Source organism: Lagopus muta, chromosome 3 (assembly GCF_023343835.1).
Source record: "Lagopus muta isolate bLagMut1 chromosome 3, bLagMut1 primary, whole genome shotgun sequence".
Classification (NCBI taxonomy): domain Eukaryota; kingdom Metazoa; phylum Chordata; class Aves; order Galliformes; family Phasianidae; genus Lagopus; species Lagopus muta.
In genome coordinates, this window is record NC_064435.1 from 3,946 (window position 1) to 30,594 (window position 26,649).

A 26,649-nucleotide genomic window follows, 5' to 3' on the forward strand; every position below is an offset into this window, starting at 1 on the left:
CCCAATGCGTCGCTATGGATTCCCCAGTGTCCCTATGGCGTCCCCATGTGTCCCTATGGCATCCCAATGTGTCCCTATGGAGTCCCCATGTGTCCCTATGCCGTCCCCATGTGTCCCTATGGCATCCCCATGTGTCCCTATGGCATCTCATGTGTCCCTATGGAGTCCCCATGTGTCCCTATGGCATCCCCAGTGTCCCTATGGTGTCCCCATGTGTCCCTATGCATCCCCATGTGTCCCTATGGCATCCCCGTGTGTCCCTATGGCATCCCCAGTGTCCCTATGGAGTCCCCATGTGTCCCTATGGCGTCCCCAGTGTCCCTATGGCATCCCCAGTGTCCCTATGAAGTCCCCATGTGTCCCTATGAGTCCCCATGTGTCCCTATGGCATCCTCATGTGTCCCTATGAGTCCCCATGTGTCCCTGTGGAGTCCCCATGTGTCCCTATGGCGTCCCCATGTGTCCCTATGAGTCCCCATGTGTCCCTATGGAGTCCCCATATGTCCCTATGGCGTCCCCATGTGTCCCTATGGAGTCCCCATGTGTCCCTATGGCGTCCCCATGTGTCCCTATGAGTCCCCATGTGTCCCTATGGCATCCTCATGTGTCCCAATGGCGTCCCCATGTGTCCCTATGGCGTCCCCATGTGTCCCTATGGTGTCCCCATGTGTCCCTATGGGGTCCCCAGTGTCCCTATGGAGTCCCCATGTGTCCCTATGGCATCCTCATGTGTCCCTATGAGTCCCCATGTGTCCCTATGGAGTCCCCATGTGTCCCTATGGCATCCCCATGTGTCCCTATGGAGTCCCCATGTGTCACTATGGCATCCCCATGTGTCCCTATGGAGTCCCCATGTGTCCCTATGCAGTCCCCATGTGTCCCTATGGAGTCCCCAGTGTCCCTATGGCATCCCCATGTGTCCCTATGGCATCCTCCTGTGTCCCTATGGAGTCCCCATGTGTCCCTATGGCGTCCCCAGTGTCCCTATGGTGTCCCCATGTGTCCCTATGGAGTCCCCATATGTCCCTATGGCATCCCCATGTGTCCCTATGGAGTCCCCATGTGTCCCTATGGCGTCCCCACGTGTCCCTATTTGTCCCCATGTGTCCCTATGGCGTCCCCATGTGTCCCTATGGAGTCCCCAAGTGTCCCTATGGCGTCCCCAGTGTCCCTATGAGTCCCCAGTGTCCCTATGGAGTTCCCATGTGTCCCTATGGCATCCTCATGTGTTTTTATGGAGTCCCCATGTGTCCCTATGGCATCCCCATGTGTCCCTATGGAGTCCCCATGTGTCCCTATGGCGTCCAGAGTGTCCCTATGGAGTCCCCATGTGTCCCTATGGCATCCTCATGTGTCCCTATGGAGTCCCCAGTGTCCCTATGGAGTCCCCATGTGTCCCTATGGCAGCCCTGTGCTGTGCTGCAGGCCGTGGTGAATGAAAGCTGGCACCTGATTCTTAAGCAGGAACGTGGCTGAAGACACAACTTTTCCTACAGCAAATCCTAATAGGTAGCAGAAGCCGTTTGTGTAAGCAGCCATTTTTATAAGCCAAACTGCCCTCGTGTTTCTGCTTAAATTGAGCCCTGTAGGTAAGGAGGAGCGTCAGAATCAGGCCTCACCATGCAGCAATGAACAGAAATGGCTCTGAGAACCTCCGTGGGCAGCAGCTCTTGTGACAGCACAGCATTTCATCACCATGGACACACAACAAACAGCTCAGAGCTCTGAGCAAACGCTGCCCAGCGAGCCAGGAACAGCCAGAAGGCTCTGCATGGAGAGGCTGTGAAGATCACAGCAGCAGGAAAGGTTGGTGTTTGGGATCTGTTACTGAGATGTTTTGTGCAGTACCAACTTCAGCCATTTTCAGTGCGGATTCAGGCATTTCTCTGACGTTTGTGGGGCTCTGTGGTTTTCTCTCCCATAAAACCGGGGGATCAGGCCTAGCAGCATGGGTTCATGAAGGGCAGGTCCTGTTTGACCAACCTGATCTCCTTCTATGATCCGGTGAGCCATCTGGTGGATGAGGGAAAGGCTGTTGATGTGCTCTGCCTAGACTTCAGCAAAGCCTTTGGCACTGTCTGCCACAGCTGCAGAAGCTGGCAGCCAGAGGCTTGGATGGCTGCACTGTGGGCTGGGTGAGGAGCTGGCTGGAGGGCCGGGCACAGAGAGTGGTGGTGAATGGAGTCAAATCCAGCTGGCGACCGGTCGTGAGCGGTGTTCCGCAGGGCTCGGTGCTGGGCCTGTGCTCTTCAATATCTGTATTGATGGCCTGGATGAGGGCATCGAGTGCAGCCTCGGTGCATTCGCAGATGGCACCAAATGGGCTGGAAGTGTGGATCTGCCTGGGGGTGGCGAGGCCCTACAGAGGGATCTGGACAGGCTGGAGAGCTGGGCTGGAGCCAATGGGATGAGGTTCAACAAGGCCAAATGCCGGGTCCTGCACTTGGGCTACAACAACCCCAGGCGACGCTGCAGGCTTGGGGCGGTGTGGCTGGAGGACGGCGTAGAGGAAATGGAGCTGGGGGTATGGATGGATGCTGGGCTGAACAGGAGCCAGCAGTGTGCCCAGGTGGCCAGGAAGGGCAATGGCAGCCTGGCCTGCATCAGAAATGGCCAGCAGGAGCAGAGAGGTGATGGTTCCCCTGTATTCAGCACTGGTGAGGCCGCACCTCGAGTGCTGTGTCCAGTTTTGGGCCCCTCACTGCAGGAAAGACATGGAGGGCCTGGAACGTGTTCAAAGAAGGGCAACGAAATGGTGAGGGGTCTGGAGCACAGGGCTGGTGAGGAGAGGCTGAAGGAGCTGGGAATGTTCAGCCTGGAGAAGAGGAGCTCAGGGCAGAGCTCACTGCTCTCTATGGCTGCTGAAGGCAGGCTGCAGGGAGCTGGGGGTCGGCCTCTGCTCACCATCTTGCTGGCCCTCCGCTGGACTCTTCCCAAGAGCTCCCTGTCTGTTTTGTGCTGGGCAGCCCAGAACTGGACGCCGTGCTCCAGGTGAGGCCTCAGCAGGGCAGAGCAGAGGGGGAGGATCGCCTCCCTCGCCCTGCTGGCCACGCTCTGTGCAATGCAGCCCAGGATGCCATTGGCCCTCTTGGCCACAAGGGCACACTGCTGGCTCATGGCAACCTGTCGTCCACCAGGACACCCAGCTCCCTCTCCGCAGAGCTCCCCTCCAGCACCTCATCCCCCATCCTGTACTGCTGCATGCCATTATTCCATTTGGGAAGAGTCTCTATGGGTCCCAATGTGTCTCTATGGGTCCCAGTGTGTCTCTATGGGTCCCAACGTGTCTCTATGGGTCCCAACGTGTCTCTATGGGTCCCAATGTGTCTCTGTGGGTCCCAATGGGTCCCAATGTGTCTCTATGGGTCCCAATTGGTCCCAGTGTGTCTCTATGGGTCCCAACGTGTCTCTATGGGTCCCAATGTGTCTATGGGTCCCAACGTGTCTCTATGGGTCCCAACGTGTCTCTATGGGTCCCAATGTGTCTCTATGGGTCCCATTGTGTCTCTATGGGTCCCAGTGTGTCTCTATGGGTCCCATTGTGTCTCTATGGGTCCCAACGTGTCTCTATGGGTCCCATTGTGTCTCTATGGGTCCCAACGTGTCTCTATGGGTCCCAATGTGTCTCTATGGGTCCCAACGTGTCTCTATGGGTCCCAACGTGTCTCTATGGGTCCCATTGTGTCTCTATGGGTCCCAGTGTGTCTCTATGGGTCCCTACATGTCTCTATGGGTCCCAACGTGTCTCTATGGGTCCCAATGTTTCTCTATGGGTCCCAACGTGTCTCTATGGGTCCCAATGTGTCTCTATGGGTCCCAACATGTCTCTATGGGTCCCAACGTGTCCCTATGGGTCCCAGTGTGTCTCTATGGGTCCCAACTTGTCTCTATGGGTCCCAACGTGTCTCTATGGGTCCCATTGTGTCTCTATGGGTCCCAATGTGTCTCTATGGGTCCCAACGTGTCTCTATGGGTCCCAACGTCTCTCTATGGGTCCCAATGTGTCTCTATGGGTCCCAACGTGTCTCTATGGGTCCCACTGTTCACTGCTGCCCATGGAGGTGGTGGAGTCTCCTGCTCTGCAGATGTTCCAGACCTGCCTGGATGCCGACCTGTGCGACCTGCTGTAGGGAACCTGCTTTGGCAGGGGGTTGGACTCCATGATCTCTGCAGCTCCCTTCCAACCCCTACAATTCTGTCATTCTGTGAACACAAGGCTTCCCTAGGGATGAGGAGGAGATGGTCGGAGAGCATCCAGCCATAATGGACACGCACACATCCATGGGCCCCCGTGGGATGCCCTCATGTGTGCTGAGGGAGCTGGAGGAGGCGACTGCTGGGCCGCTGTCTGTCCTCTCTGAAAGGTGTTGGTGAATGGGAGAGGTGCCTGAAGCCGGAGGAAAGGCCGTGTCACTCCTGGCATGGAGGACCTGGGAAACTACAGGCAGGTCAGCCTCACCTCTGTCCCTGGAAAGGTGACAGATGGAACAGTTTGCTCTGGATGCTGTTCCAAGCAACTGGAGGAGAAGAAGGTTATCGGGTGCAGTTAATGTGGGTTTACCAAGGGGAAACCGTGCTCGAGGAGCCCTCAGTGATATCACTGCTGGCTGGGTGGATGGAGGGAGAGCAATGGGTGTCACTTGACTTCAGCAAGGTGTTTGACACCATCATCTCCCACAACGTGCTGGTTATGGAACTTAAGAAGCGCAGGACAGATGCGTGGATGGTGAGGTGGACTGAGAACCGGCTGAGTGGCAGAGCTCAGGGGGTGGTGATCAGCTGAACAGTCCTGGTTGGATGCCTGTAACCAGCAGTGTTAAGTTCTGTGCTATGAGAGCAGTGAGGGGCTGGAACTGCTGCCCAGAGAGGCTGTGATGCCCCGTCCATCCCTGGAGGTGTTCAAGGCCAGGTTGGATGGGGCCCTGGGCAGCCTGGGCTGCTGTGAAATGGGGAGGTTGGTGGTGGGAGGTTGGAGCTTCATCACCCTTGGGGTCCCTTCCAACCCAACCCAACCCAACCCAACCCGTTGGTGGTGGGAGGTTGGAGCTTCATCACCCTTGGGGTCCCTTCCAACCCAACCCAACCCAACCCAACCCGTTGGTGGTGGGAGGTTGGAGCTTCATCACCCTTGGGGTCCCTTCCAACCCAACCCAACCCAACCTTTCTGCAATTCTTGGTGCTGGATCAGGTCTTGTTCAACGTCCACAAGCTGGACGAAGGGACAGATTCCACCATCAGCAACTTATCTGATGATGCAAAGCTGGGAAGCGTGGCTGGACACACCAGCTGAAATCAAAAGGACACAAAATGGCACGACTGGGGGAAAAAGTCACGTTCGTGTGCGCGATACAAGAGCTTAATAAAAACGTATCATCTTTCATTCCATTGCAGTTTGCCAAAGACTGATGTCCCAGTGTGGAATATGGCATCCAAGGCGAAACAGAGTCAACGAGACAGCGTTGGTGCTGGGAAAAACAAGGAAGTAAGGGCAGGAAATAAGGAAGAACTGCGAAGGAGCAGAAATGGAGATACATCCAAAAGTGCCATGGAAACAGTGGTCAGAGAGAGGAATTCGTACCTGCAGAAGGAGTCTGAGATTCTTTCTGAGCACATGAAGACGTACATGGGCAGAGTGCAGCGCTTCCTATGGGAGAACAGATTCCTGGAAGAGGAAGCCAAACGGAATCGGCAAGAGAGCAACATTTATCTCTCCTACCTGTCGAAACACGGGCAGAAGTGTCAGAACCTGATAATAACGTTAAACGAGCAGAATGCAACCCATCTGTCTCAGGTCCGGCAGCAGAAAGAGAAGCTCGTCTCACGGTACGCAGAACGAGAAGAGGAGGCCAGGAGCCGCCTGACGGAGGTGGAGGCGAAGTACGCCCTTCTGAACAGTGAGGTTGAAGACCTGCAGCCTTTCAAAGAGCTGCAGTTGGAACAGACGAGGAAGATGGAAGAGCTGGAGAAGGAACTGCTGGTGACGAAGATCCATCATTCGGAAGAGATGCGCCAAATCAAGAGCCGGTTTCTGCAGGCCAAAGCGGGTCGCGAGGAGGACTCCCGTCAGAAGATCCTGCTGCTCAGCAGGAGAGCAGAAGAAGCAGCAATGCGCTCCTTAATCCAGCACATCGAGCAAGTGAAAGCTGAGAACCGGCGCCTGCGCCAGGAATTGCTCGCGCTCATCCGATGCTCCAAGGTCCTCAAGGAAATCCAAGCTGAGCTGAGGGAGCAGCAGCAGCAGCTGCTTCGGGAGCAGTGGTGCACCCAGGACGTGGCACGGCGCAGGCTGCAGCGGCTGGAGGCAACCTGCAGCTCTCACGGCCCTTTTGGAGGCGGATATGAGCCTAGAGAAACACTTGTCTGAGCCTCACCGCTGATGCTGCGTCACCAGATCTCGCTGGACACCAGTGGCTGTTGCAGGCAGTTGGGTCACTGAAGGCTGCAAAGCGATGAGGGCAGCTGAGTGTTGTGTGTGTGGATGAAAGGAGCCACTGACACAGCTCACACTGTATTTACTGACAACAGCAGCCTGTTGTGTCATTCGCCTTTCAAGCTGAAACCTCTGGGTTTTATTTATCTCATCAACAATGACATCACAGAGACACAGAAAGGCCCAGGTTGGAAGGGACCCCAAGGATCAAGGAGCTCCAACCCCAACCACAGCAGGGCCACCAACCTCCCCATTTCACAGCAGCCCAGGCTGCCCAGGGCCCCATCCAACCTGGCCTTGAACACCTCCAGGGATGGACGGGGCATCACAGCCTCTCTGGGCAGCTGTTGCAGCCCCTCACCGCTCTCACAGCACAGAACTTCCCCTGACATCCAACCTCCAGCTCCCTCCCTGCCTCCTCTCCCACAGCTCCCTGTCCATCTTGTGCTGGGCTCCAGCCCTGGACGCAGTGCTGCAGACGGGGCCTCACAGGAGCAGAGCAGAGGGGGACGATCACCTCCTGTCCCTGCTGGCCACTGATGGAGCCCAGGATCCCATTTGCTTTCTGAGCTGCAATGCACACTGCTGCCTCACGTTAAGCTTTTCACCCACCAGGACCCCCAGGTCCTTCTCCGCAGGGCTGCTCTCAAGCACTGCTCTTTCCAGTCTGTATAAACGCTTGGTATTCCTAACCCTAACCCTAACCCTAACCCTAACCCTAACCCTAACCCTAACCCTAACCCTAACCCTAACCCTAACCCTAACCCTAACCCTAACCCTAACCCTAACCCTACCCTAACCCTAACCCTACCCTAACCCTAACCCTAACCCTAACCCTAACCCTAACCCTAACCCTAACCCTAACCCTAACCCTAACCCTAACCCTAACCCTAAACCCTAACCCTAACCCTACCCTAACCCTACCCTACCCCTAACCCTAACCCTAACCCTACCCTAACCCTAACCCTACCCTAACCCTAACCCTAACCCTAACCCTAACCCTAACCCTACCCTAACCCTAACCCTAACCCTAACCCTAACCCTAACCCTAAACCCTAAACCCTAACCCTAACCCTAACCCTAACCCTACCCTAACCCTAACCCTACCCTAACCCTAACCCTAACCCTAACCCTAACCCTAACCCTAACCCTAACCCTAACCCTAACCCTAACCCTAACCCTACCCTAACCCTAGCCCTAACCCTAACCCTAACCCTAACCCTAAACCCTAACCCTAACCCTAACCCTAACCCTAACCCTAAACCCTAACCCTAACCCTAACCCTAACCCTAACCCTAACCCCTAACCCCTAACCCTAACCCTAACCCTAACCCTAACCCTAACCCTAACCCCTAACCCTAACCCTAACCCCTAACCCTAACCCTAACCCTAACCTAACCCTAACCCTAACCCTAACCCTAACCCTAACCCTAACCCTAACCCTAACCCTAACCTAACCCTTACCCTAACCCTAACCCTAACCCTAACCCTAACCCCTAACCCCTAACCCTAACCCTAACCCTAACCCTAACCCTAACCCTAACCCCTAACCCTAACCCTAACCCCTAACCCTAACCCTAACCCTAACCTAACCCTAACCCTAACCCTAACCCTAACCCTAACCCTAACCCTAACCCTAACCCTAACCCTAACCCTAACCCTAACCCTAACCCTAACCCTAACCCTAACCCCTAACCCCTAACCCTAACCCTAACCCTAACCCTAACCCTAACCCTAACCCTAACCCTAACCCTAACCCTTACCCTAACCCTAACCCTAACCCTAACCCTACCCTAACCCTAACCCTAACCCTAACCCTAACCCTAACCCTAACCCTAACCCTAAACCCTAACCCTAACCCTAACCCTAAACCCTAACCCTAACCCTAACCCTAAACCCTAACCTTGCACTTTGCTGTGTTGAACCTCATCTGATCCCACCTTTCAGGTCTGCCAAGGTCCCTCTGAATGGCGTCCCTTCCTTCCACTCTGTCAGCCACACCACTCAGCTCCGTGTCAGCAGCAAACTTGCTGATCCTTCAATGGATGGAACAGCTTGTACTGGATGTCATCTCCAGACAACTGGAAGAAGAGGAGGTGATCAGGAGTAGTCAGCACGGGTTCACAAGGGGGAGGTCGTGCTTGACCAACCTGGTGGCCTTCTATGATGTTGTCTCTGGCTGGGTGGATGGGGGGAGAGCAGTGGATGTAGTCTACCTTGATTTCAGCAAGGCATTTGATGCTGTCCCCCATGACGTCCTTATAACAAAGCTGAGGAAGTGTGGGATGGATGAGTGGACAGTGAGGTGGGTTGAGAACTGGCTGAGTGGCAGAGCACAGAGGGTCGTTGTTGGTGGTGCAGAGTCCGGTTGGAGGCCTGTAAGCAGTGATGTCCCCCAGGGGTTGGTGCTGGGTCCTTGTTCAACATCTTCATCAATGACCTTGGTGAGGGGATAATGGCCACCCTCAGCAAGTTTGTGATGATACCAAGTTGGGAGGATTGGCTGAAGGCCGTGCTGCCATTCAGCGAGAGCTGGACAGGCTGAGAGCTGGGCAGGAAGAAACCAGATGAGGTTTAACAACAGCAAGTGTGGAGTCTTGCATCTGGGGAGGAAGAATTGCATGCAGCGGTACAGGATAGGGGATGAGCTGCTGGAGGGGAGCTCTGCGGAGAGGGAGCTGGGTGTCCTGGTGGACGACAGGTTGCCATGAGCCAGCAGTGTGCCCTTGTGGCCAAGAGGGCCAATGGCATCCTGGGCTGCATTGCACAGAGCGTGGCCAGCAGGGCGAGGGAGGCGATCCTCCCCCTCTGCTCTGCCCTGCTGAGGCCTCACCTGGAGCACGGCGTCCAGTTCTGGGCTGCCCAGCACAAAACAGACAGGGAGCTCTTGGGAAGAGTCCAGCGGAGGGCCAGCAAGATGGTGAGGGGCCTGGAGCATCTCTGCTATGGAGAAAGGCTGAGTGAGCTGGGTCTGTTCAGCATGGAGAAAAGAAGGCTGAGAGGGGAGCTGATCCAGGTCTGTCAATATCTGAGGTGTGGGGGGCAGAATGGCGAGGCCGGACTCTTTTCAGTGGGGAGTGGAGACAGGACGAGGGGAAACGGCCGGAAACTGCAGCATAGGAAGTTGTGCAGCAATGTGCGCAAGAACTTCTTTACAGTGAGGTGACGGAGCGCTGGAACAGGCTGCCCAGGGAGGTGGTGGAGTCTCCTGCTCTGCAGATGTTCCAGACCTGCCTGGATGCCGACCTGTGCGACCTGCTGTAGGGAACCTGCTTTGGCAGGGGGTTGGACTCCATGAGCTCTGCAGCTCCCTTCCAACCCCTACAATGCTGTCATTCTGTGATTCTATCCAAACAGAACGGCCCTACGATATGCTTTCTGTTCCATAATTCTATACCTACACTATTTGGAACATGTAAAGACTATTGCAGTTTTGCAAGCGAGAATTAATCACACAGTTCAGCAACTGTATTTCCATGTTACTGACATAGATGGTACTTCTACTTTTTCACATCAGCTATTCCCAAGGACAAGTTACGAAATACAAGTACGTTGCGCTCTGCTTCTTCAGATCAATTCCCCCTTTTTAGTATCTAATGCAGAAACAACAAGGAAGGAGGGAAGGAAGGAAGGGGGGGAAGAGAAGAGAAGAAAGGGGGGAAGAGAAAGGAAACAGAAAGGAGGGAAGAGGGGGGAAAGAAGGAAAGAGGGAAAGAATAAAGCAAAGCGCACTGCAGCACCGCGCGCTTTGATGACGTCAGAGCGCTCCCGCCGATCCCGTGTCGCCCTGTGCGCATGCGCGGCGCGTCCGTTCCCCCGGCGACGGAGAGGCGCCGCAATGAGTGAAGCGGAGCTGGACGCGGCCGTGGCGGGGAAGTACGAAATGAAGAAGCGGCTGGGAAAGGGGGTGAGCGGATGGGGGGGGGCGGGGAGCCGCTTCGGGTCTTTGCCTCCGGTCGTGGTTCCGTCCCTCTGCTTAAACCGAGCGGAAGGGAGAAAATCAGAGGTTACAGCTCGATAACTGGTGCTGCTGTGGGTCCCTATGGCACCCTATGCATCCCTATGGCATTGCTGTGGGTTCCTGTGGCACTGCTGTGGGTCCCTATGGCAACGCTGTGGATCCCTATGGCATTGCTGTGGGTCCCTATGCAGCCTATGGATCCCTATGGCAATGCTGTGGGTCCCTATGCAGCCTATGGATCCCTATAGCACTGCTGTTGGTCCCTATGGCACCCTATGGGAACCTATAGCACTGCTATGGGTCCCTGTGGCACCCTAGGGATCCCTATAGCACTGCTGTGGGTCCCTGTGGCACCCTAGGGATCCCTATAGCACTGCTATGGGTCCCTATGGCACCCTATGGATCCCTATAGCACTGCTATGGGTCCCTATGGCAACCTATGGATCCCTATGGCACTGCTGTGGATCCGTACAGCACTGCTGTGGGTCCCTATGGCACCCTATGGATCCGTACAGCTGTGCTGTGGGTCCCTATGGCACCCTATGGATCCCTATAGCACTGCTATGGGTCCCTATGGCACCCTATGGATCCCTATAGCACTGCTATGGGTCCCTATGGCACCCTATGGATCCCTATGGCATTGTTGTGGATCCCTGTGGCACCCTAGGGATCCATATAGCACTGCTGTGGGCCTCTATGGCACTGCTGTGGATCCCTATGGCACTGCTATGGGTCCCTATGGCACCCTATGGATCCCTATGGCATTGCTGTGGGTCCCTGTGGCACCCCAGGGATCCGTATAGCACTGCTGTGGGCTTCTATGGCACTGCTGTGGGTCCCTATGGCACTACTGTGGGCCTCTATGGTACTGCTGTTGGTCCCTATGGCACCCTAGGGGAACCTATAGCACTGCTATCTGTCCCTGTGGCACCCTAGGGATCTGTATGGCACTGCTATGGGTCCCTATGGCACCCTATGCATCCCTATGGCATTGCTGTGGGTCCCTGTGGCACTGTAGGGATCCGTATAGCACTGCTGTGGGTCTCTATGGCACTCTATGGATTCTTATGGCACTGCTGTGGATCCCTATGGCACTGCTATGGGTCCCTATGGCACCCTATGGATCCGTATAGCACTGCTGTGGGTCCCTATGGATCCCTATAGCACTGCTATGGGTCCCTATGGCACCCTATGGATCCCTATGGCATTGCTGTGGGTCCCTGTGGCACTGTAGGGATCCGTATAGCACTGCTGTGGGTCTCTATGGCACTCTATGGATTCTTATGGCACTGCTGTAGGTCCCTATGGCACCCTATGGATCCGTATAGCACTGCTGTGGGTCCCTATGGCACCCTATGGATCCCTATAGCACTGCTATGGGTCCCTATAGCACCCTATGGATCCCTATAGCACTGCTATGGATCCCTATGGCACCCTATGCATCCCTATGGCATTGCTGTGGGTCCCTGTGGCACTCTAGGGATCCCTATAGCACTGCTATGGGTCCCTATGGCTCCCTAGGGATCCCTATGGCACTGCTATGGGTCCCTACGGCACCCTATGGATCCCTATGGCACTGCTGTGGGTTCCTGTGGCACCCTAGGGAACCTATAGCACTGCTATGGGTCCCTATGGCACCCTATGGATCTCTATGGCACTGCTGTGGGTCCCTGTGGCACCCTAGGGATCCCTATGGCATTGCTGTGGGTCCCTGTGGCACCCTATGGGAACCTATAGCACTGCTATGGGTTCCTATGGCAACCTATGGATCCCTATGGCATTGCTATGGGTCCCTGTGGCACCCTAGGGATCCCTATGGCATTGCTGTGGATCCCTGTGGCACCCTATGGGAACCTATAGCACTGCTATGGGTTCCTGTGGCACCCTTGGGATCTGTATGGCACTGCTATGGGTCCCTATGGCACCCTATGGGAACCTATAGCACTGCTATGGATCGCTATGGCACTTTATGGACCCTATGGCACTCCTCTCGGTCCTTATGGCACCCTATGGATCCGTATGGCACCCTATGGATCCGTATGGCAACCTATGGATCCTTATGGCACTCTATGGATCCCTATGGCACCCTATGGATCCCTATGGCTCTCTATGACCCCTATGGCACCCTATGGATCCTTATGGCACCCTATGGATCCTTATGGCTCTCTATGACCCTTATGGCACCCTTTGGACTCTCTGGGCACCTTGGTCTGCTGTTTGATGACCCTGCACACAGCAGGGGGTTGGAACCAGATGAGCATCGTGGGCCTTTTCAACCCAGGCCATTCTGTGACGCTACGGCGCTGGGCCTTTAACCTGAATTTGGTCCGTTCTGGATGGCTGTTAATTAATGTGCTCCTTGCAGATGCTCGTTACTCGGTCTGCCGTGTGGGACAGATCCAACTTTCTTATTTCTGGTCGTAGATTGGAATCTTTCCGCATTCTAAGGAGTGCTTTGTGGCTGCGCCGTGGTGTCATTGCTTTCGTGTTCATGTTTAAACGTCTGCACGAAGTCAAACAGTTCCTGTGTTTGCTGAGTGGTTTTCATACTTAGAGAAGAGATAACGGCGTTCAGGGGGACTTGGCAAGAATGTTTATGAACCTGGAAGATGGAATCACAGAACCGTAGAAGGGCCTGGGTTGGAAAGGACCACGGTGATCACTGAGTTCCAACAGCCTGCTGTGTGCAGGGTCACCAAACAGCAGCCCAGGCTGCCCAGAGAACACATAGGGTGCCATAGGGACCCATAGGGTGCCATAAGGATCCATAGGGTGCCATAGGGACCCATAGGGTGCCATAGGGATCCATAGGGTGCCATAAGGACCCATAGGGTGCCATAAGGATCCATAGGGTGCCATAGGGACCCATAGGGTGCCATAGGGACCCACAGCAGTGCCATAAGGACCCATAGGGTGCCATAGGGATGCATAGGGTGCCACAGGGATCCATGGGGTGCCATAGGGACGGGACCCACAGCAGTGCCATAAGGACCCACAGCAGTGCCATAAGGATCAATAGGGTGCCATAAGGATCAATAGGGTGCCACAGGGACCCATGGGGTGCCATAGGGACCCACAGCAGTGCCATAAGGACCCACAGCAGTGCCATAAGGACCCATAGGGTGCCATAAGGACCCATAGGGTGACACAGGGATCCATGGGGTGCCATAGGGACCCACAGCAGTGCCATACGGACCCATACGGTGCCATAAGGACCCATAGCATTGCCATAAGAATCCATAGGTTGCCATAGGGATCCATAGGCTGTGCTAAGGATTCATAGGTTTCCTTAAGGCCCTGCGGATCCATAGGTCACCTTTGGGTGCCATAAGGATTCATGGACTGCCCTAAGAATTCATAGGGTGCCATAGGGACCCATAGGGACCCACAGGGTGCCATAAGGACCCATAGGGACCCATAGGGTGCCGTAGGGACCCATAGGGTGCTATAAGAACCCATAGGGACCCACAGGGTGCCGTAAGGACGCATAGGGACCCATAGGGTGCCATAGGGACCCATAGGGTGCTATAGGGACCCATAGGGACCCATAGGGTGCCATAGGGACACATAGGGTGCCATAAGGACCCATAGAGTGCCATAGGGATCTACGGGGAGCCATAAGGATCCACAGGCTGCTATAAGGATCCACAGGGTGTCATAGGGATCCACAAGGTGCTATAAGGACCCATAGGGTGCTATAGGGACCCATAGGGACCCATAGGGTGCCATAAGGACCCATAGGGACCCATAGGGTGCCGTAGGGACACATAGGGTGCCATAAGGACCCATAGAGTCCCATAGGGATCTACGGGGAGCCATAAGGATCCACAGGCTGCTATAAGGATCCACAGGGTGTCATAGGGATCCACAGGGTGCCATAAGAACCGACAGGGTGCCATAGGGATCCACAGGGTACCATAGGGACCCATAGGGTGCCATAGGGACCCATAGGGACCCACAGGGTGCTATAAGGACCCATAGGGACCCATGGGGTGCCATAGGGATCCATAACGATCCACAGGGTGCCATAGGGACCCATAGGGTGCCATAGGGATCCACAGGGTGCCATAAGGATCCATAGTGAGCCACAGTGATCCATAGGGTGCCATAGGGATTGATAGGGTGCCATAGGGATCCACAGGGTGCCATAAGGATCCATAGTGAGCCACAGTGATCCATAAGGTGCCATACAGATTAATAAGGTGCCATAGGGATCCACAGGGTGCCATAAGGATCCATAGTGAGCCACAGTGATCCATAAGGTGCCATAGAGATTGATAGGGTGCCACAGGGATTGATAGGGTGCCATAGGGATCCATAGGGTGCCATAAGGATCTGCAGGGTGCCATAAGGATCCATAGTGAGCCACAGTGGTCCATAGGGATCCATAGAGATTGATAGGGTGCCATAGGGATCCACAGGGTGCCATAAGGATCCATAGTGAGCCACAGTGATCCATGGGGTGCCATACAGATTGATAGGGTGCCATAGGGATCCCCAGGGTGCCATAAGGATCCATAGTGAGCCACAGTGATCCATAGGGTGCCATACAGATTAATAGGGTGCCATAGGGATCCACAGGGTGCCATAAGGATCCATAGTGAGCCACAGTGATCCATAGGGTGCCATAGGGATTGATAGGGTGCCATAGGGATCCACAGGGTGCCATAAGGATCCATAGTGAGCCACAGTGATCCATAGGGTGCCATAGGGATTGATAGGGTGCCATAGGGATCCACAGGGTGCCATAAGGATCCATAGTGAGCCACAGTGATCCATAGGGTGCCATTAGGGATTGATAGGGTGCCATAGGGATCCACAGGGTGCCATAAGGATCCATAGTGAGCCACAGTGATCCATAAGGTGCCATAGAGATTGATAGGGTGCCACAGGGATTGATAGGGTGCCATAGGGACCCATAGGGTGCCATAAGGATCTGCAGGGTGCCATAAGGATCCATAGTGAGCCACAGTGGTCCATAGGGATCCATAGAGATTGATAGGGTGCCATAGGGATCCACAATGTGCCATAAGGATCCACAGGGTGCCATAGGGACCCATAATCATAGAATCATCACAGAATGGCCTGGGTTGCACAGGAGCACAGCGCTCACCTGGTTCCAAGCCCTGCTGTGTGCAGGTCGCCAACCAGCAGCCCAGGCTGCCCAGAGCCACATCCAGCCTGGCCTCCAATGCCTGCAGGGATGGGGCATCCACAGCCTCCTTGGGCAACCTGTGCCAGTGCCTCACCACCCTCTGGCTCAAAATCTTCCTCCTCATATCCAACCCAAACCTCCCCTGGCTCACTTTAAAGCCATTCCCCCTTGTCTTGTCACCATATAGGTCTGAATTCTGCTGGGATGCTGCAGTGTTCCACTCACCTGTCCTTTCCCCCTGCAGGCTTACGGCATTGTATGGAAAGCAATTAATCGCAGGACAGGAGAAATAGTTGCAGTCAAAAAGATTTTTGATGCTTTCAGGAACAGAACAGATGCTCAGGTAAGAGAGCATTTATAACATTGATGTGGCCCTGAGCACCACATCCAATGGCTGTGATACACAGCCAGGGATGGTGACCCAACCGCCTCCCTGGCAGCCATGGCAGTGCTGAACAGCCCTTCTGTAGAGGAATTCCTCCTGAGATCCAAGCTGACCTTACCTGGATGGAGGATATGATGTCCTATAGTATCTCAATCTGGAGAGCACCCGTATCCTCACCTAACACAGCAACTGTTTTTCCCCAAGCCTGCCTATGATATGAAGCTTTCCTCTCCCTTAGAAATGAGAATGGGGTTTCCTTTCCCACAGGAAATCCATGCTCTCTTCTGTCCTGCTGCTAATTGATAATGATTTTTTGTTCCTTTCTAGAGAACGTTTCGTGAGATTATGTTCCTACAGGTAAGGTCCATTTTCCCAATACTCTTTGCTTTTCAGTTCTCTCTGATGTTCACACATCCGGTCTTGTTCAACATCTTCATCAGTGACCTTGATGAGGGGATAATGGCCACCCTCAGCAAGTTTGTGATGATACCAAGTTGGGAGGATTGGCTGAAGGCCGTGCTGCCATTCAGAGAGAGCTGGACAGGCTGAGAGCTGGGCAGGAAGAAACCAGATGGGGTTTGACAACAGCAAGTGTAGAGTCTTGCATCTGGGGAGGAAGAATGGCATGCAGCGGTACAGGATGGGGGATGAGGTGCTGGAGGGGAGCTCTGCGGAGAGGGAGCTGGGTGTCCTGGTGGACGACAGGTTGCCATGAGCCAGCAGTGTGCCCTTGTGGCCAAGAGGGCCAATGGCATCCTGGGCTGCATTGCACAGAGCGTGGCCAGCAGGGCGAGGGAGGCGATCCTCCCCCTCTGCTCTGCCCTGCTGAGGCCTCACCTGGAGCACGGCGTCCAGTTCTGGGCTGCCCAGCACAAAACAGACAGGGAGCTCTTGGGAAGAGTCCAGCGGAGGGCCAGCAAGATGGTGAGGGGCCTGGAGCATCTCTGCTATGGAGAAAGGCTGAGTGAGCTGGGTCTGTTCAGCATGGAGAAAAGAAGGCTGAGAGGGGAGCTGATCCAGGTCTGTCAATATCTGAGGTGTGGGGGGCAGCATGGCGAGGCCGGACTGTTTTCAGTGGGGAGTGGAGACAGGACGAGGGGAAACGGCCGGAAACTGCAGCATAGGAAGTTGTGCAGCAATGTGCACAAGAACTTCTTTACAGTGAGGTGACGGAGCACTGGAACAGGCTGCCTAGGGAGGTGGTGGAGTCTCCTGCTCTGGAGAAGTTCCAGACCTGCCTGGATGCCGACCTGTGCGACCTGCTGTAGGGAACCTGCTTTGGCAGGGGGGTTGGACTCCATGAGCTCTGCAGCTCCCTTCCAACCCCTACAATTCTGTGATTCTGTGATTCTATCCAAACAGAACGGCCCTACGATATGCTTTCTGTTCCATAATTCTATACCTACACTATTTGGAACATTTAAAGACTATTGCAGTTTTGCAAGCGAGAATTAATCACACAGTTCAGCAGCTGTATTTCCATGTTACTGACATAGGTGGTACTTCTACTTTTTCACATCAGCTATTCCCAAGGACAAGTTACAAAATACAAGTACGTTGCGCTCTACTTCTTCAGATCAATTCCCCCTTTTTAGTATCTACTGCAGAAACAACAACAAGGAAGGAGGGAAGGAAGGAAGGGGGGGAAGAGAAGAGAAGAAAGGGGGGAAGAGAAAGGAAACAGAAAGGAGGGAAGAGGGGGGAAAGAAGGAAAGAGGGAAAGAATAAAGCAAAGCGCACTGCAGCACCGCGCGCTTTGATGACGTCAGAGCGCTCCCGCCGATCCCGTGTCGCCCTGTGCGCATGCGCGGCGCGTCCGTTTCCCCGGCGACGGAGAGGCGCCGCAATGAGTGAAGCGGAGCTGGACGCGGCCGTGGCGGGGAAGTACGAAATGAAGAAGCGGCTGGGAAAGGGGGTGAGCGGATGGGGGGGGCGGGGAGCCGCTTCGGGTCTTTGCCTCCGGTCGTGGTTCCGTCCCTCTGCTTAAACCGAGCGGAAGGGAGAAAATCAGAGGTTACAGCTCGATAACTGGTGCTGCTGTGGGTCCCTATGGCACCCTATGCATCCCTATGGCATTGCTGTGGGTTCCTGTGGCACTGCTGTGGGTCCCTATGGCAATGCTGTGGATCCCTATGGCATTGCTGTGGGTCCCTATGGCACCCTATGGATCCCTATGGCACTGCTGTGGATCCCTATGGCACCCTATGGGGACCTGTAGCACTGCTATCGGTCCCTATGGCAACCTGTGCATCCCTATGGCATTGCTGTGGCACCCTATGGCACCCTATGCATCCCTATCGCCTTGCTGTGGGTCCCTGTGGCACCCTATGGATCCCTATGGCACTGCTATGGGTCCCTATGGCACTGCTATGGATCCCTATGGCACTGCTATGGGTCCCTGTGGCACCCTATGGATCCCTATGGCATTGCTGTGGGTCCCTGTGGCACCCTAGGGATCCGTATAGCACTGCTGTGGGCCTCTATGGCACTGCTGTGGATCCCTGTGGCACTGCTATGGGTCCCTGTGGCACCCTAGGGATCCCTATAGCACTGCTGTGGGTCCCTATGGCACCCTATGGATCCCTATAGCACTGCTGTGGGTCCCTATGGCACCCTATGCATCCCTATAGCACTGCTATGGGTCCCTGTGGCACCCTAGGGAATCCTATAGCACTGCTGTGGGCCTCTATGGCACTGCTGTGGATCCCTGTGGCACTACTGTGGGCCTCTATGGTACTGCTGTTGGTCCCTATGGCACCCTATGGGAACCTATAGCACTGCTATGGGTCCCTGTGGCACCCTAGGGATCTGTATGGCACTGCTATGGGTCCCTATGGCACCCTATGCATCCCTATGGCATTGCTGTGGGATCCTGTGGCACCCTATGCATCCCTATGGCATTGCTGTGGGTCTCTATGGCACTGCTGTGGATCCCTATGGCACCCTATGGATCCCTATGGCATTGCTGTGGGTCCCTGTGGCACCCTAGGGATCCGTATAGCACTGCTGTGGGCCTCCATGGCACTGCTGTGGATCCCTATGGCACCCTATGGGAGCCTGTAGCACTGCTATGGGTCCCTATGGCAACCTATGCATCCCTATGGCATTGCTGTGGCACCCTATGGCACCCTATGCATCCCTATGGCATTGCTGTGGGTCCCTGTGGCACCCTCGGGATCGCTATGGCACCCTATGGATCCCTATAGCACTGCTATGGGTCCCTATGGCACCCTATGGATCCCTATAGCACTGCTATGGGTCCCTATGGCACCCTATGGATCCCTATGGCATTGCTATGGGTCCCTATGGCAACCTATGCATCCCTATAGCACTGCTATGGGTCCCTGTGGCACCCTATGTATCCCTATAGCACTGCTATGGGTCCCTGTGGCACCCTAGGGATCTGTATGGCACTGCTGTGGGTCCCTATGGCACCCTATGGATCCCTATAGCACTGCTATGGGTCCCTATGGCATTGCTGTGGGTCCCTGTGGCACCCTATGGATCCCTATGGCTCTCTATGACCCCTATGGCACCCTTTGGACTCTCTGGGCTGTTTGATGACCCTGCACACAGCAGGGGGTTGGAACCAGATGAGCATCGTGGGCCTTTTCAACCCAGGCCATTCTGTGACGCTACGGCGCTGGGCCTTTAACCTGAATTTGGTCTGTTCTGGATGGCTGTTAATTAATGTGGTCCTTGCAGATGCTCGTTACTCGGTCTGCCGTGTGGGACAGATCCAACTTTCTTATTTCTGGTCCTAGATTTGAATCTTTCCGCATTCTAAGGAGTGCTTTGTGGCTGCGCCGTGGTGTCATTGCTTTCGTGTTCATGTTTAAACGTCTGCACAAAGTCAAACAGTTCCTGTGTTTGCTGAGTGGTTTTCATACTTAGAGAAGAGATAAAGGCGTTCAGGGGGACTTGGCAAGAATGTTTATGAACCTGGAAGATGGAATCACAGAACCGTAGAAAGGCCTGGGTTGGAAAGGACCACGATGATCACTGAGTTCCAACACCCTGCTGTGTGCAGGGTCACCAAGCAGCAGCCCAGGCTGCCCAGAGAACACATAGGGTGCCATAGGGACCCATAGGGTGCCATAAGGACCCATAGGGTGCCATAGGGATGCATAGGGTGCCACAGGGATCCATGGGGTGCCATAGGGACCCACAGCAGTGCCATAAGGACCCACAGCAGTGCCATAAGGATCAATAGGGTGCCATAAGGACCAATAGGGTGCCACAGGGATCCATGGGGTGCCATAGGGACCCACAGCAGTGCCATAAGGATCCATAGGGTGCCATAAGGACCCATAGGGTGCCATAAGGACCCATAGGGTGCCACAGGGATCCATGGGGTGCCATAGGGACCCACAGCAGTGCCATAGGGATCCATAGGGTGCCATAAGGACCCATAGCAGTGCCATAAGAATCCATAGGGTGCCATAGGGATCCATAGGCTGTGCTAAGGATGCATAGGTTTCCTTAAGGCCCTGCGGATCCATAGGTCACCTTTGGGTGCCATAAGGATTCATGGACTGTCCTAAGAATACACAGGGTGCCATAGGGACCCATAGGGACCCACAGGGACCCACAGGGTTACATAGGGACCCATAGGGTGCCATAGGGACCCATAGGGTGCCATAAGGACCCATAGAGTGCGATAGGGATCTACGGGGATCCATAAGGATCCACAGGCTGCTATAAGGATCCACAGGGTGTCATAGGGATCCACAGAGTGCCATAAGAACCGACAGGGTGCCATAGGGATCCACAGGGTGCCATAGGGACCCATAGGGTGCTATAAGGACCCATAGGGTGCCACAGGGACCCATAGGGACCCACAGAGTGCCATAAGGAACCATAGGGACCCATAGGGTGCCATAGGGATCCATAAGGATCCACAGGGTGCCATAATCATAGAATCCCAGCATGGCCTGGGTTGCACAGGAGCACAGCGCTCACCTGGTTCCAACCCCTGCTGTGTGCAGGTCGCCAACCAGCAGCCCAGGCTGCCCAGAGCCACATCCAGCCTGGCCTCCAATGCCTGCAGGGATGGGGCATCCACAGCCTCCTTGGGCAACCTGTGCCAGTGCCTCACCGCCCTCTGGCTCAAAAACTTCCTCCTCATATCCAACCCAAACCTCCCCTGGCTCACTTTAAAGCCATTCCCCCTTGTCTTGTCACCATATAGGTCTGAATTCTGCTGGGATGCTGCAGTGTTCCACTCACCTGTCCTTTCCCCCTGCAGGCTTACGGCATTGTATGGAAAGCAATTAATCGCAGGACAGGAGAAATAGTTGCAGTCAAAAAGATTTTTGATGCTTTCAGGAACAGAACAGATGCTCAGGTAAGAGACCATTTATAACATTGATGTGGCCCTGAGCACCACATCCAATGGCTGTGATACACAGCCAGGGATGGTGACCCAACCGCCTCCCTGGCAGCCATTGCAGTGCTGAACAGCCCTTCTGTAGAGGAATTCCTCCTGAGATCCAAGCTGACCTTACCTGGATGGAGGATATGATGTCCTATAGTATCTCAATCTATAGGGCACCCGTATCCTCACCTAACACAGCAACTGTTTTTCCCAAGCCTGCCTATTATATGAAGCTTTCCTCTCCCTTAGAAATGAGAATGGGGTTTCCTTTCCCACAGGAAATCCATGCTCTCTTCTGTCCTGCTGCTAATTGATAATGATTTTTTGTTCCTTTCTAGAGAACGTTTCGTGAGATTATGTTCCTACAGGTAAGGTCCATTTTCCCAATACTCTTTGCTTTTCAGTTCTCTCTGATGTTCACACATCCGGTCTTGTTCAACATCTTCATCAGTGACCTTGATGAGGGGATAATGGCCACCCTCAGCAAGTTTGTGATGATACCAAGTTGGGAGGATTGGCTGAAGGCCGTGCTGCCATTCAGAGAGAGCTGGACAGGATGAGAGCTGGGCAGTAAGAAACCAGATGGGGTTTAACAACAGCAAGTGTAGAGTCTTGCATCTGGGGAGGAAGAATGGCATGCAGCAGTACAGGATGGGGGATGAGGTGCTGGAGGGGAGCTCTGCGGAGAGGGAGCTGGGTGTCCTGGTGGACGACAGGTTGCCATGAGCCAGCAGTGTGCCCTTGTGGCCAAGAGGGCCAATGGCATCCTGGGCTGCATTGCACAGAGCGTGGCCAGCAGGGCGAGGGAGGCGATCCTCCCCCTCTGCTCTGCCCTGCTGAGGCCTCACCTGGAGCACGGCGTCCAGTTCTGGGCTGCCCAGCACAAAACAGACAGGGAGCTCTTGGGAAGAGTCCCAACGTGTCTCTGTGGGTCCCAACGTGTCTCTATGGGTCCCAATGCGTCTCTATGGGTCCCAGTGCGTCTCTATGGGTCCCAACATGTCTCTATGGGTCCCAACGTGTCTCTATGGGTCCCAATGTGTCTCTATGGGTCCCAATGTGTCTCTATGGGTCCCATTGTGTCTCTATGGGTCCCATTGTGTCTGTATGAGTCCCAACGTGTCTCTATGGGTCCCAACGTGTCTCTATGGGTCCCAGGGTGTCTCTATGGGTCCCAACATGTCTCTATGGCTCCCAATGTGTCTCTATGGGTCCCAACGTGTCTCTATGGGTCCCAGTGTGTCTCTATGGCTCCCAACGTGTTTCTATGGGTCCCAAAGTGTCTCTATGGGTCCCATTGTGTTTCTATGGGTCCCATTGTGTCTCTATGGGTCCCAGTCTGTCTCTATGGCTCCCAACATTTCTCTATGGGTCCCAATATGTCTCTATGGGTCTCAACGTGTCTCTATGGGTCCCATTGTGTCTCTATGGTCCCAACGTGTCTCTATGGGTCCCAGTGTGTCTCTATGGGTCCCAGTGTGTCTCTATGGGTCCCAATGTGTCTCTATTGTCCCAACGTGTCTCTATGTGTCCCATTGTGTCTCTATGGGTCCCGATATGTCTCTATGGGTCCCAATGTGTCTCTATGGGTCCCAATGTGTGTCTATGGGTCTCAATGTGTCTCTATGGGTCCCAATCCGTCTCTATGGGTCCCAGTGTGTCTCTATGGGTCCCAATGTGTCTCTATGGGTCCCAACGTGTCTCTATGGGTCTCAATGTGTCTCTATGGGTCCCATTGTGTCTCTATGGGTCTCAATGTGTCTCTATGGGTCCCATTGTGTCTCTATGGGTCCCAATGTGTCTCTATGGGTCCCAACGTGTCTCTATGGGTCCCAACATGTCTCTATGTGTCCCAACGTGTCTCTATGGGTCCCAATGTGTCTCTATGGGTCCCATTGTGTCTCTATGGGTCCCAACGTGTCTCTATGGGTCCCAGTGTGTCTCTATGGGTCCCAATGGGTCCCAACGTGTCTCTATGGGTCCCAACGTGTCTCTATGGGTCCCAATGGGTCCCAACGTGTCTCTATGGGTCCCAACGTGTCTCTATGGGTCCCATTGTGTCTCTATGGGTCCCAACATGTCTCTATGGGTCCCAATGTGTCTCTATGGGTCCCAATGTGTCTCTATGGGTCCCAATGTGTCTCTATGGGTCCCAACGTGTCTCTATGGGTCCCAGTGTGTCTCTATGGCTCCCAACGTGTCTCTATGGGTCCCAGTGTGTCTCTATGTGTCCCAACGTTTCTCTATGGGTCCCAACGTGTCTCTATAGGTCCCAATGTGTCTCTATGGGTCCCAATGGGTCTCTATGGGTCCCAACGTGTCACTATGGGTCCCAATGTGTCTCTATGTGTCCCAATGCATCTCTATGGGTCCCATTGTGTCTCCATGGCTCTCAACGTGTCTCTATGGGTCCCAATGTATCTCTATGGGTCCCAATGTGTCTCTATAGGTCCCAACGTGTCTCTATGGGTCCCAATGTATCTCTATGGGTCCCAACCTGTCTCTATGCATCCCAACGTGTCTCTATGAGTCCCAACGTGTCTCTATGGTCCCACTGTTCACTGCTGCCCAGGGAGGTGGTGGAGTCTCCTGCTCTGCAGATGTTCCAGACCTGCCTGGATGCCGACCTGTGCGACCTGCTGTAGGGAACCTGCTTTGGCAGGGGGTTGGACTCCATGAGCTCTGCAGCTCCCTTCCAACCCCTACCATACATTTTATATTTCAATAGAAGCTCAATGAAGGAAACTGCGCACGACTGTTTGCTCTGGAGAATAATACAAAAGGAAATAATGACAATTTTCTTGTGTGATTCACTCGACTTTGACTGCTGGGTCTCTCTTCCCTCTGCAGGAATTTGGAGAGCATCCCAATATCATCAAGCTGCTCGATGTTATCCGAGCTCAGAACAACAAGGACATCTACCTCATTTTTGAGTCTATGGGTGACTGAGCCTTGTTGGCTATTTAAACATAGCCTGTCTTGCAAGTTCTCTTTCTTCCTTGCCTGTTGTGATTAGATGGGAACAGCAGCCATGCTTTGGAGGGAATAATAATGATGAGAGAATTGTTGGGTTGGAAGGGAAGGAAGGCAGTGAGCATCAAATCAGAAGGCTTACAGAGATAGAAGGGATGGCAGAATTGCATATAGAAGAGACTGTATGTAGTTCTATGTGTTGAAGTTATAGAATCATAGGTTATAGAATGGCCTGGCTTGAAAAGGACCACGATGGTCATTTAGTGTCAACTCTCTGCTGTGGGCCAGGCTGCCAACCAGCAGCCCAGGCTGCCCAGAGAACCCACAGGGTGCCATAAGGATCCATAGTGAGCCACAGGGATCCATAGGGTGCCATAGGGACCCACAGCAGTGCCATAAGAATCCATAGGGTGCCATAAGGACCCACAGCAGTGCCATAAGAATCCATGGGTGCCATAGGGATCCATAGGCTGTGCTAAGGATGCATAGTTTCCTTAAGGCCTTGCGGATCCATAGGTCACCTTTGGGTGCTATAAGGATCCATAGGGTGTCCTAAGAATCCGTAGGGTGCAATTGGGATCCATTGGGTGCCATAAGGATCCATAGGGATGCCCTGGGGATGCAAGGGGTGCCATAAGGACCCATAGAATCATAGAATCCCAGCATGGCCTGGGTTGCACAGGAGCACAGCGCTCACCTGGTTCCAAGCCCTGCTGTGTGCAGGTCGCCAACCAGCAGCCCAGGCTGCCCAGAGAACCCACAGGGTGCCATAAGGATCCATAGTGAGCCACAGGGATCCATAGGGTGCCATAGGGACGCACAGCAGTGCCATAAGGATCCATAGGGTGCCATAAGGACCCATTGCAGTGCCATAAGAATCCATGGGTGCCATAGGGACCCACAGCAGTGCCATAAGGATCCATAGGGTGCCATAAGGGCCCACAGCAGTGCCATAAGGATCCATAGTGTGCCATAGGGATCCATAGGCTGTGCTAAGGATGCATAGTTTCCTTAAGGCCTTGCGGATCCATAGGTCACCTTTGGGTGCCATAAGGATCCATAGGGTGTCCTAAGAATCCATAGGGTGCGATTGGGATCCACTGGGTGCCATAAGGATCCATAAGGATGCCCTGGGGATGCATGGGGTGCCATAAGGACCCATAGCATCATAGAACCCCAGCATGGCCTGGGTTGCACAGGAGCACAGCGCTCACCTGGTTCCAAGCCCTGCTGTGTGCAGGTCGCCAACCAGCAGCCCAGGCTGCCCAGAGAACCCACAGGGTGCCATAAGGATCCATAGGGTGCCACAGGGATCCATAGGGTGCCATAGGGACCCACAGCAGTGCCATAAGGATCCATAGGGTGCCATAAGGACCCACAGCAGTGCCATAAGGACCTCTAGGGTGCCATAGGGACCCATAGGGTGCCACAGGGATCCATAGGGTGCCATAGGGACCCACAGCAGTGCCATAAGAATCCATGTGTGCCATAGGGATCCGTAGGCTGTGCTAAGGATTCATAGGTTTCCTTAAGGCCCTGTGAATCCATAGGTCACCTTTGGGTGCCATAAGGATCCATAGACTGTCCTAAGAATCCATAGGGTGCGATTGGGATCCATTGGGTGCCATAAGGATCCATAGGGATGCCCTGGGGATGCATGGGGTGCCATAGGGACCCATAGAATCATGGAATCCCAGCATGGCCTGGGTTGCACAGGAGCACAGCGCTCACCTGGTTCCAACCCCTGCTGTGTGCAGGTCGCCAACCAGCAGCCCAGGCTGCCCAGAGAACCCACAGGGTGCCATAAGGATCCATAGTGTGCCATAGGGATCAAAAGAGTGCCATAGGGACCCACAGCAGTGCCATAAGAATCCATGGGTGCCATAGGGATCCATAGGCTGTGCTAAGGATGCATAGTTTCCTTAAGGTCCTGCGGATCCATAGGTCACGTTTGGGTGCTATAAGGATCCATAGGGTGTCCTAAGTATCCATAGGGTGTGATTGGGATCCATTGGGTGCCATAAGGATCCATAGGGATGCCCTGGGGATGCATGGGGTGCCATAAGGACCCATAGAATCATAGAATCCCAGCATGGCCTGGGTTGCACAGGAGCACAGCGCTCACCTGGTTCCAAGCCCTGCTGTGTGCAGGTCGCCAACCAGCAGCCCAGGCTGCCCAGAGAACCCACAGGGTGCCATAAGGATCCATAGTGAGCCACAGGGATCCATAGGGTGCCATAGGGATTGACAGGGTGCCATAGGGACCCACAGCAGTGCCATAAGGATCCATAGGGTGCCATAAGGGCCCACGGCAGTGCCATAAGGATCCATAGGGTGCCATAGGGACCCACAGCAGTGCCATAACGAT

At 54.4% G+C, this 26,649-nt stretch overlaps 2 protein-coding genes across 8 annotated transcripts in view; both read left to right on the forward strand.

Moving 5' to 3' along the window:
* Positions 1 to 1,639: 1,639 nt before the first annotated feature.
* CCDC166 (coiled-coil domain containing 166) lies at positions 1,640 to 7,283 on the forward strand. The gene is made up of 2 exons (XM_048940214.1): positions 1,640 to 1,806; positions 5,392 to 7,283. The coding sequence occupies exon 2, from the start codon at positions 5,423 to 5,425 to the stop codon at positions 6,362 to 6,364; it is 942 nt and encodes a 313-aa protein (XP_048796171.1). The 5' UTR covers positions 1,640 to 1,806; positions 5,392 to 5,422; the 3' UTR covers positions 6,365 to 7,283.
* A 2,857-nt stretch (positions 7,284 to 10,140) lies between these two features.
* MAPK15 (mitogen-activated protein kinase 15) overlaps positions 10,141 to 26,649 on the forward strand; it is a 53,409-nt gene continuing 36,900 nt past the window's right edge. For 2 of the 7 annotated variants that reach the window (XM_048940176.1, XM_048940177.1), the window contains exons 1-6: positions 10,141 to 10,337; positions 15,791 to 15,889; positions 16,259 to 16,288; positions 21,180 to 21,278; positions 21,647 to 21,676; positions 24,159 to 24,249. In XM_048940176.1, coding sequence (XP_048796133.1) covers positions 10,182 to 10,337; positions 15,791 to 15,889; positions 16,259 to 16,288; positions 21,180 to 21,278; positions 21,647 to 21,676; positions 24,159 to 24,249 — 505 coding nt within the window. In that variant the 5' untranslated portion in view covers positions 10,141 to 10,181. Of the gene's footprint in view, positions 10,338 to 15,790; positions 15,890 to 16,258; positions 16,289 to 17,748; positions 17,847 to 21,179; positions 21,279 to 21,646; positions 21,677 to 24,158; positions 24,250 to 26,649 lie in introns of those variants that run through there. The other 5 variants (XM_048940182.1, XM_048940179.1, XM_048940180.1 and 2 more) reach the window with 5 other exon arrangements.